The sequence below is a fragment of the Theropithecus gelada genome, chromosome 13 (genome assembly GCF_003255815.1).
Source record: "Theropithecus gelada isolate Dixy chromosome 13, Tgel_1.0, whole genome shotgun sequence".
NCBI classification, from domain to species: Eukaryota; Metazoa; Chordata; class Mammalia; order Primates; family Cercopithecidae; genus Theropithecus; species Theropithecus gelada.
In genome coordinates, this window is record NC_037681.1 from 94,807,299 (window position 1) to 94,818,578 (window position 11,280).

The following is an 11,280-nucleotide window of genomic DNA, read 5'->3' on the forward strand; positions in this document are numbered from 1 at the left end:
AAGAAAACATGTTAGCTACTAAATAATATGCAAAGATAACTTTCTAAATTTAAGCTGTACTCAAAAATCCACAGAACCTGCAAAACTCTCAAGTTTCTATATTTAAATAGAAGTGTGTGTTGATATACATACTTTAATCAGTCATTTCTTGCTTTCAATATATTTTATTCTGACGAAGTTACAAAAGTAGATACAAAATACTTTTTTTAAAAGTACAGTTAACTGACTTAGAAAAATAGATAAAGCCCCTAAGGATTTTAAAACACAACATAAATTTTTATGTAAAGAACATTTAAAAATATTTTAGGTGGTAACCAAAACTAACTTACACAAACTATTTTTGATGTAGAATAGAATGCTGTTCTATAGTAAGAAGTCTATAGCACACTGGTAATCCATTTGGATCTACAGAATACTTGTTTGGAATAGAATCTGATAATGAGAGAAAACCCAAATGAATGTCAGTGCAGTTGCTTCAAAAAAAATTACTGCTACCACATGTACTATCATCCCCCAAGGCCTTTTACAGTCTGAAATATCAAAATTGAAAGCAAAAATAAGATGACTAAAGGACTACTACTTTACCTCTTTTCAGAATTCTACAATAGTAGAAACCAAATCCCCTTACTGATCCCGGGGGAAATAATGTGCCTGTTGAAGGTGCTCAGTGTTTGGTGTCCAGGTTGTCATTTTTCAGGTGAGGGTTTCATACTGACAGGAGGCAGGCTCCTAAAACAAGGCAGTAGCACCAGCACCATGACTAGGGCTGCTTAAAAACAAATTTCTAGGACTTATACTCTTTGGGCCTGATTTGTTAATGCTTATGAGGTAATGATATTATGTTTGAGAAGCTCTACTTCTAGTATAACCTCAATGCTCAGAGAGAAAGCCAAAAATACAATCAGGAAACCACAATATTGACAAAACTTAGTATTACCACCAAGATTGTTCCTCTTGCCTTGGCACTACTAAAAAACTTTACCTTTGTTACTAAAGTCATGGTGAATACAGATTTCGCATTTCTCATGTAAGCAGCTATATGAGCTAGGGTTCTATAAGCCTGAGATGAAAGGAAATACTTTGCTGGAAGCCCTGTAAAAATCACTTTATTCACAATCTGAAGAATGAAAGACAAATTTGGCTGTTAATACAAAAACTGTAGTACAAGGAAGTTCAACTGTTTAAAAATCTGCACATCACTGTCCAAGTGTTTTTTGAAGGCCTGAAAATTAAAGCACCATAGGATTAACTGCATAATTTAGCAAGCACTCTCCACCCCGTAACTGTAATCATGTATGAAGAGCAGAGATCAGACACTGAGAGGAGATGGCTTCTGATTAGCAAGCGGAAAGGGAGTGAGTGTTACGGAACAGGCAAACCTTGGACATGGGGAGATAAAAGTAAGAAGAGTCAAAAAGATTGATTTCTATAGGCCTGGCACGGTGGCTGACGCCTGTAATCCCAGAACTTTGGGAGGCTGAGGCGGGTGGATTGCAAGGTCAGGAGATGGAGACCATCCTGGCTAACACGGTGAAACCCCATCTCTACTAAAAATACAAAAAATTAGCTGGGCATGACTAAAAATACAAAAAATTAGCTGGGCGTGGTGGCGGGCACCTGTAGTTCCAGCTACTAGGGAAGCTGGGGCAGGAGAATGGTGTGAACCCGGGAGGCGGAGCTTGGAGGAAGCTGAGATCCCGGCACTGCACTCCAGCCTGGGCGACACAGTGAGACTCTGTCTCAAAAAACAAAAAAACAAACAAAAAAATTGATTTCGTCAAACTGTTATCAAAGGTTGGCCCTCTAGCCAACTGCGGAAGGCACCATCCTCTTCCCATTATCTCCCCTTCCTCCAATTCTCCTCCTCCCCTTGGCTCCCTAGCCTTGGAGGTAAACACTAATATTTCGGTGCACTGTTGGTTAAGCCAGATTGGCTTGGGAACCTGGTAATGTTTTGGTTTTTATTTTAAAAAAAGGACAGTCTGAGTCTCAAAATACCAACACATCTCTGACTTATGTCCCATTTATAAGCTGCCTTTACTACTGTCCTGACATGTGATCGTCTTTCATTTGCTTTAGAGCTTAGTGGTGAAGAGAGGGAACATTTCCATAAGACTGAAAATAAATGGAGAAAAGTGATAACTCTTTTGTTTGAGAATATTTGAAATACTAGAAATAATGAGTAAAGTACAAGCCTACCTGAGAAACTAGTTTCATCACTTGTGGACTTAAAAAAGTAAAGCCAACAGGGTTTAAAGTCGAGAGGCAGTTCACATCCTAAGTGACATCTAGAAACCTGCTCTCTTGTTCACAAATGATCAACATGAACATACAGAATGGCTGACATTTGCACCTTTGGATAAGCTTAAAACATGGATTGTGGAATGTCTAATAGAGGGCTTTTCTTTTTTTTTTTTTCATAATGACTGTCCCACACTTTAATTCCTCAATGATATATGGATGCTACCTAAATCAGATTAAATGTTTTCTTTAAAATTCTGTATACATTTAAGAATGTCTAGAAAATGATTATTTAAAATGGAGTTTCTAAGTAAGTATTTTCTTTATAGTTTAGTGGAGTAAGAAAAATAAATTAAAAAAAAAAAACATCAAATCTAATCTTTATCAAAGCCATCAAGGAGGTTTGTAAAATACTTTGCAAAAATCGCAGCTCTGAACCACATAGAATGCTGATGAACTTAAAGCTTTGCCAGTTTGGCAAGTCTTCCAGTATAATACTTGTGCCTCAGTACATTTTAAATAGACAGCTAGAGTTTACTAAATTCTAGGAACCAAATAAAAAATAAACGTTTTCTTCACTAAAGGGGAAGGTTTTTATATCCCAATAGAAATAGAGGAATTTCAAGTTTTGATACAAAAACAATTAAAACAAGATAAAAACCAAGTGGGAGCTCAGTCCATCTTTTGAATATTAACAGAATGAGGATTTTTTTAAAACTTATTTCTCCCATTTTGTTTCCTTTAAACACATACACTCACTCACTCTCTCAAGAATAGGTAGCACACCAAAACTTTGTGTGTTATAAGATGTATATACCTTCATGGTTTATTGTGATTTTCCTTAAGTTTTATCCTTATTAGGATGAAGTTCATGCATTTCTACACTACTCTTAACTAAGGCTCAAGACAATAAAAACATAGAAGTAATTTTTTAATAAAATGAAATAAAATAATCAAGTACTCTGAGTATTTTTCTCCATTCTCTTATCCAGAATTTCAAGGCCTCTGAAAAATAATGAAATAATAAAAATAGTGGTTTTCAGACCTAAATTTCTTGTAATATTTTGGATTCCTTTTCTCAGCCAAAAGCTACTATCTGAATAAAGCTTTTTAGACTAAAAGCCTGGTCTATCCTTAGAAGACATTAAAAAATTACTTCTGATACACACACTCCTAATAATTTAGATAGATATGAAAACAATATCAAATAAAGATCAAAAAATAAAGTCCCTGTAAAAATAACTTTGGTTGCTCCCACCCACACATGTCATATGATGATTTAAACTGCAATCATGAATTTTGAAAAAATATACGTATCTTACCTATAAAAACACTACCATACAAACTTGTAACTAAAATGTTATCTGAAGTGACACAGATGTTCTAAATCTCAAGGATACTGAAAAATACATTTTTTATTTGTAAAATAAAAGAATAAAACCAATCTGATTGTGTTATTAAGAAATTTGTTCTGGAAACTCATTCATAAATTATTGATGGAAATTCTTCATGTCCATTATGCTGTCACCTGAAACAGATTCAATCATTTTCTTGTAAAGAAATGACTGAGTAAACGAGTAAAAGAATAAGAAGTAAATTTATAAGCTACAGGTTAACCATCACATATTACAACCAAGTATGACTATGTGATAATAACAGGAGTGGTCACACAGTACTTAAGATTTGGCTGTGTCCTTAAGGTCTTACTCGGAAACCTACCTTTGGGATAATCTTATCAGTAGACACAGACAATGGGTATCTTTTTATCCTGTTTTCTTAACGTCTGTATCACTAGTCTATAACAGATAGCAATGAGATAGTTCTAGCAATAGATGAAGCAAGAGGGTAACTGTGTTCTAGAAGAAACATTTATCTGTCTTTTGATCCAAGTTTCTCTATTAATTCTTGAAGAGGTGCCAGCTCACGCCTATCAATCAGATTAAACTCCTAAAAAGAGAAGAAAAATAACAATTAAAAATGGATCTAAAACTGAAACTCTGTAAATGTCTTTTGGAGAAGGAATTCCCAACTTTAGTTTTCCGAAGTCCAAAAGAATGATGAAATAACCTCTGTGAACATTTTAAAATGGGCATTTATTCTCTTTTTCTTTTCCTTTTTTTTTTCTCTTTTTTGTACAGATGTGGTCTATGTTGCCAAGGCTGGTATTGAACTTTGGCCTCAAGTGATCCGCCCACCTTGGCATCCCAAATCCCAAAGTGCTAGCATTACAGGGGTGAGCCACCATGCCCAGCCCTCTCTTTTTAAAAATATAGTTATGGGCTGGGCGTGGTGGCTCAAGCCTGTAATCCCAGCACTTTGGGAGGCCGAGACGGGTGGATCACGAGGTCAGGAGATCAAGACCATCCTGGCTAACACGGTGAAACCCCGTCTCTACTAAAAAAAAAAAAAAAAAACTAGCCGGACGAGGTGGCGGGCGCCTGTGGTCCCAGCTACTCAGGAGGCTAAGGCAGAATGGTGTAAACCCGGGAGGCGGAGCTTGCAGTGAGCTGAGATTCAGCCACTGCACTCCAGCCTGGGTGACAGAGCGAGACTCCATCTCAAAAAAAATAAATAAATAAAAATATAGTTATGATATTGTGATGTAAGTATTGGTCTTCCTCCGTTTCTTGACGCACAGCTCCTAAAACCCTTGTCGGAATCACCAGAATGCTAAGATTATCTTGTGTGCTAATGAGATGACAGGTGGCTGGAGGCTCCTATAAAGCTTCAGAATGGGAACTGGTCAACCTTCAGCCAGCCCTCTGCCGTTCCCAGATCACAACCTCCGGGGAGGGGAAAGGGCTGGCTGAAGGTTGAGTTGATCATCAATGGCCAATTATTTAATCAATCATGGGCAAGTCATGAAGCCTCCATAAAAACACAAAAAAACAGGGCTCAGGAGAGCTTCCAGATAGCTGAACACATGGAGGTTCCTGGAGCATGGCATGCCTGGAGAGAGTATGGAAGCCCCTTCTCCTCTGGCCCTACACATCTCTTCCATCTAGCTGTTCATCTGTATCTTTTGTTAGCATCTTTCATAATAAATGGGTAGAGATAAGTATTTCCCTGAGTTCTATAAGCTGCTCTAGCAAGCTAATCAAACCCAAGGAGGGGGTTGTGGGAACCCTGGTTTATAGTCAGAGGTATAGTTGACAATGTATTACTTTTGACTGATATCCCAAGTTGGGAGGCAGTCTTGTGGGACTGAGCTCTCAAACTTGTAGGATCTGATGCTACCTCCAGATAGACATTATCAGAATTGAATCATATTATAGGACATTCATCTGGTGTCCACTGTAGAAATGATCACTTGCTTGGTGTGTGAGAGACAGTCCCCATGTTTGGTCACAGAAGCATTCTGTGTGGTGAGAGTATAGTAGGAAAAAGCAAGTTTGTTTTTTCCTATATTCTTACAATGGGAGGCTTATTAAAGAAGCAACTCTAGGTATCAGTATGATCCTCACTGTGTTAAACATTGAAATCAAAACTGTATACATATTTAAATTTACATAAAAATTACTTGAAAGAGGCTGGGTGTGGTGGCTCACGCCTGTAATCCCAGCACTTTGGGAGGATGAGGTGGGTGAGATCACTTGAGGTCAGGAGTTCGAGACCAGCCCGGCCAACATGGTGAAACCTCATGTCTAGTAAAAATAGAAAAATTAGTCGGGCGTGGTGGCAGGTGCCTCTAATCCAAGCTACTCAGGAGGCTGAGGCAGGAGAACTGCTTGAACCCAGGAGGCAAAGGTTGCAGTTAGCCGAGATAGTGCTACCGTACTCCAGTCTGGGCGACAGAGCGAGACTCTGTCTCAAAAAAAAAAAAAAAAAAACAAAACTACCTGAAAACTACAAACTGAATTTCTGATAAAGGGGCAGTAGACCTTTTATGCAACAATCTGAGAAGGAAGATCAGGAAGAGCATGGTATAGTACACAGAACTATAATACACAATATCTACTATAAAGCTACCAGGTTTTTTCATAAAATATCTAGACAGACATGTGTATGTAACTCAATATGCAAAAATGTATGTATCTCTAAAGTTAGGCTAAAGGCATATCAATTCTTTGATATCTTTTTCAAATAATGTGAATTATTTTGATTTTTTAAAGTTCAAATTCTGGCCAGGTGCTGTGGCTCAGGCCTGTAATTCCAGCACTTTGGGAGGCTGAGGAGGGTGGTCAGAAGGTCACCTGAGGTCAGATGTTCAAGACCAGCCTGGCCAACATGGGAAATCCCGTCTCTACTAAAAATACAAAAATTAGTTGGGGGTAGTGGTGGACACCTGTAATCACAGCTATTCGGGAGGCCGAGGCAGGAGAATCACTTGAACCCAGGAGGCGGAGGTTGCAGTGAGCCGAGATCATGCCACTGCATTCTAGCCTGGGCCACAGAGTGAAACTCTGTCTCAAAAAAAAAAAAAAAAAAAAAAAAAAAAAGGTTCCAATTCTGACTAAGGGTCCATAAAGCAACAGGCCATAACCCTGAATGGATAATCCTAACCACAGACCTAGGGAGGCCACAGGCAGAAGGCCCAAATGGGGGTGATACCTTTTTATACTGCTGCATACATCAATAAAATAAACAATGTGGAAAAGAGAACAAAACAGAAAAGAGAAGCTTGCCTATAATTGGCTCTACATCTACAAATAGGACACACTGCTCTTTGTTGAAGTTCCCAACCCAAATAAGTCCAAGTCACAAGACACAGAAATCGACATGGATCAACTTACCTGAACAAAGAAAATAAAGTGCTTAAAGGAGGTGTTGAGGTGGGCCTCCTCTTGCAGCTGCATCACAGAATCAAAGTGCTGGTGATAAATATGGGCATAAACCCTGAACAGACGCTTTAGAATAGTCTTTGCCACAGACATAAAGTTTTTGGGAAATGGGACACCTGCAATTAAATACACGTAGGAAACAATTAGTCTGTTATCTAATTTAACAGTAGAAAGTTGTTTGTGACAGGGTCTCACTTTGTCACTCAGGCTGGAGTGCAGTGGTGCAATCTCAGCTCACTGCAGCCTCGACCTCCTGGGCTCAAGTGATCCTCCCACCTTGGCCCCCCAAGCAATCTGAACTACAGGTACACGCCACCACGCCCAGCTAATTTTTTGTATTTTTTGTAGAGATGGGGTTTCGCCATGTTGCCCAGGCTGGTCTTGAACTCCTGAGCTCAAGCAATCTGCCTGCCTCAGCCTCTTAAAGTGCTAGGATTACAGGCATGCCCAGCCTAACGGCAGAAAGTTTACACACTGCCATGAGCACCTGCAACACATAAACACACACATTCATAAATACACACGAACCTACCTCCGTATATATTTTTTATTTTTTATTTTTTTTGAGACGGAGTCTCGCTCTGTTGCCCAGGCTGGAGTGCAGTGGCCGGATCTCAGCTCACTGCAAGCTCCGCCTCCCGGGTTTACACCATTCTCCTGCCTCAGCCTCCTGAGTACCTGGGACTACAGGCGCCCACCACCACGCCCGGCTAGTTTTTTTGTATTTTTTTTCAGTAGAGACGGGGTTTCACCGTGTTAGCCAGGATGGTCTCAATCTCCTGACCTCATGATCCGCCTGTCTCGGCCTCCCAAAGCGCTGGGATTACAGGCTTGAGTCACCGCGCCCGGCCTGTATATATTTTTTAAAGCCAAGGAAGTGAAAACCCAAACCCAAATCCTCACAAAGTACCCACTTTTTTCTGACTGCCTTAGGCACAGGTATCAAATTATGTAAGATGCTGCTGAATCAAAGTTCAAAAATCCTGCAGTTTTAGTTGGTTTTGTTTTGTTTTTGTGTTTTTGAGACTGAGTCTCACTCTGTCATCCAGGCCGGAGTTCAGTAGCACAATCATGGTTCATTGCAACCTCCACCTCCCAGGCTCAAGCAATCCTCCCACCTCAGCCTCCCAAGTAGCTGGGACTACAGGTGTGCACTACTACACCTGGCTGATTTTTGTATTTTTAGTAGAGATGGGTTTTTGCCATGTTGGCCAGCCTGATCTCGAATTCCTGGCCTCAAGTGATCCGCCTGTCTTGGCCTCCCAAAGTACTGAGATTTAGTTCTTTAATAATATTAGAGAGTTTCTTTCTGAAATTAAATGCAATAAGAGTTACGTATTTTGATTATAAATATTTTTACTTTGTAATTTGTAACTCTAAAGCAATTACACTGGCTTGGCATGGTGGCTCATGCTTGTAATCCTAGCATGTTGAGAAGCTGAAGTGGGCAGACTGCCTGAGTTCATGAGTTCAAGATAAGCCTGAGCAACACGGTAAAACCTCGTCCCTTAGGAAAAAAAGAAGAAGAAATTACATACATACACACTCTCTCAATGAAGACTGGAAACTCTCCTAAGCAAAATAAAAAGGCAGCCGGGCACAGTGGCTCACGCCTGTAGTCCTAGCACTTTGGGAGGCCGAGGCGGGTGGATCACGAGGTCAGGAGGTCGAGACCAGCCTGGCCAAAGAGACCAGCCTGGCCAACATGGTGAAACCCCATCTCTACTAAAAATACAAAAATTAGCCGTTAGTGGTGGCGGGCAACTGTAATCCCAGCTACTCAGCAGGCTGAGACAGAGAACTGCTTGAACCCGGAAGGCAGAGGTTGCAGTGAGCCAAGATCATGCCACTGCACTCCAGCCTGGGCAACACAGCAAGACTCCGTCTCAAAAAAAAAAGAAAATAAGAAAATAAGCACCTTTTTAGAAAACAGCTGGGGTGGAGTTTGGTATCTTTCCAAGCAGTGGAGATGGGGATCCAACTGGTTACATTCCTGAGAATTCTGGCTGACAACATCAAAGTCCATCAGAAAACAGGGATAGGTAGGTCAGGAGTGCGAGACCAGCCTGACCAACATGGTGAAACCCTGTCCCTACTAAAAATACAAAAATTAGCCGGGCGTGGTGGCTAAGGCCTGTAATCCCAGCTACTCAGATAGCTGAGACAGAAGAATCACTTGAACCCAGGAGGCGGAGGTTGCAGCGAGCCAAGGTCACCACCACTGCACTCCAGCCTGGGCGACAGAGTGAGACTCCATCTCAAAAAATAAAAATAAAAAAATAACCTAAATTAGTTGGCCTTAAAGGTCTGTTCCACAAGACTACTCTTGAAACATGTTCTTTTTTCAACCTTTCAGAAAACGAAGGCTTGCTCTTTCCTTGCATTTTTTCCCACCCAGTTCTCAATAACCTGAAACTCGGTATATTTTGCTGTTTGTGGTTATTCCCCACCACCACCCCAGTCCTCATTAACTTGACTTTTCAGACATTATCCTGGAGCTTATAGGCATGTTTTCCTGGGCAGGATCTTGTATTCACGTATTGAAAAAGCAGATTTCTGACCGGGCACGGTGGCTCACACCTGTAATCCCAGCACTTTGGGAGGCTGAGGTGGGCGGATCATGAGATCAGGAGATCGAGACCATCCTGGCTAACATGGTGAAACCCTGTCTCTACTAAAAATACAAAAAATTAGCTGGGCGTGGTGGTGGTCACCTGTAGTCCCAACTACTCGGGAGGCTGAGGCAGGAGAATGGTGTGAACCCAGAAGGCAGAGCTTGCAGTGAGCTGAGATCGCGCAACTGCCCTCCAGCCTGGGCAACAGAGCAAGACTCTGCTTCAAAAAAAAAAAAAAAGAAAGTTAAAGAAAAGCAGCAGCAGGCCGGGCACGGTGGCTCAAGCCTGTAATCCCGGCATTTCGGGAGGCCGAGACGGGCGGATCACGAGGTCAGGAGATTGAGACCATCCTGGCTAACATGGTGAAACCCCGTCTCTACTAAAAAATACAAAAAAACTAGCCGGGCGCGGTGGCGGGCACCTGTAGTCCCAGCTACTCGGGAGGCTGAGGCAGGAGAATGGCATAAACCCGGGAAGCGGAGCTTGCAGTGAGCTAAGATCCGGCCACTGCACTCCAGCCTGGGCGACAGAGCAAGACTCTGTCTCAAAAAAAAAAAAAAAGAAAAGAAGAAGCGGATTTCTGGCCAGGTGCAGTGGCTCATGCCTGTAATCTCAAGCTCTTTGGAAGACTGAAGCAGAAAGGTTGCTTGGGCCTAGAAGTTTGAAACCAGCCTGGGCAACATAGTGAGGCCTCGTGTCTACAAAAAATTAAAAAATTAGCTGGGAGCGATTGTACACATGCCTGTGGTCTCAGCTACTCAAGTGGCTGATATAGGAGGACCACTTGAGCCTGGGAGGTCGAGGCTGCAGTGAGCTGTAATTGCACCACTGCACTCTGGCCTGGGCAACAGAGGGAGACTCTGTCTCAAGAAAAAAAAAAAAACAACCAGATTTCAAAATCAAACATCTTTTTTATCAGAATGTATAAACGGGCATCTAATAAAAGGATACATATATTCATAAAAAATTAATTATAAACAGTTCTGTCTGAGACTAAATAACTGGCAAAAGTAAGATGCAGATAATAGCCTAATGGCAGGGCAGTGGGAGTGAGAGGTGGTAGATCACAATGAATTATTTAAGAATAGGAAAATGAGAAAAAAGCTAGGCGTGGTGGCTCATGCCTGTAATTCCAGCACTTTGGGAGGCCAAGGTGGGTTAATCACTTGAGGTCGGGAGTTCAAGACCAGCCTGGCCAACATGGTGAAACCCTGTCTCTATCAAAAACTACAAAAACTAGCCAGGTGTGGTGGTGGGCGCCTGTAGTCCCAGCTACTCGGAGGCTAAGGCATGAGAATCGCTTGAACCCAGGAAGCGGAGGTTGCAGTGAGCCAAGACTGTGCCATTGCCCTCCAGCCTGGGTGACAGAGTGAGACCCTGTCCCCCCCCCCAAAAAAAAAAGAGAAAAAGAGGATAAATCAAAAGAATTACTTACCTTCCATAAGCAGAGACTTTAATCTTTAATGAGTAAAGAAATAAGTAATTTGTTTAAATCTAAACACTTTCCAAGCTAAATTTAACAGATATATTGGCCAGGTGCGGTGGCTCAAGCCTGTAATCCCAGCACTTTGGGAGGCCGAGACGGGCGGATCACGAGGTCAGGAGATCGAGACCATCCTGGCTAACACAGTGAAACCCCGTCT

At 41.5% G+C, this 11,280-nt stretch overlaps 1 protein-coding gene across 4 annotated transcripts in view; it reads right to left on the bottom strand.

Moving 5' to 3' along the window:
* Positions 1-148: 148 nt before the first annotated feature.
* Positions 149-11,280, bottom strand: part of MOB1A (MOB kinase activator 1A) — a 27,366-nt gene continuing 16,234 nt past the window's right edge. For 2 of the 4 annotated variants that reach the window (XM_025353755.1, XM_025353754.1), the window contains exons 5-6: positions 6,975-7,138; positions 1,091-4,188 (exon numbers count right to left, since the gene is read on the bottom strand). In XM_025353755.1, the coding sequence (XP_025209540.1) occupies positions 4,111-4,188; positions 6,975-7,138 (242 nt within the window). In that variant the 3' untranslated portion in view covers positions 1,091-4,110. Of the gene's footprint in view, positions 4,189-6,080; positions 6,088-6,974; positions 7,139-11,280 lie in introns of all 4 variants that reach the window. The other 2 variants (XM_025353756.1, XM_025353757.1) reach the window with 2 other exon arrangements.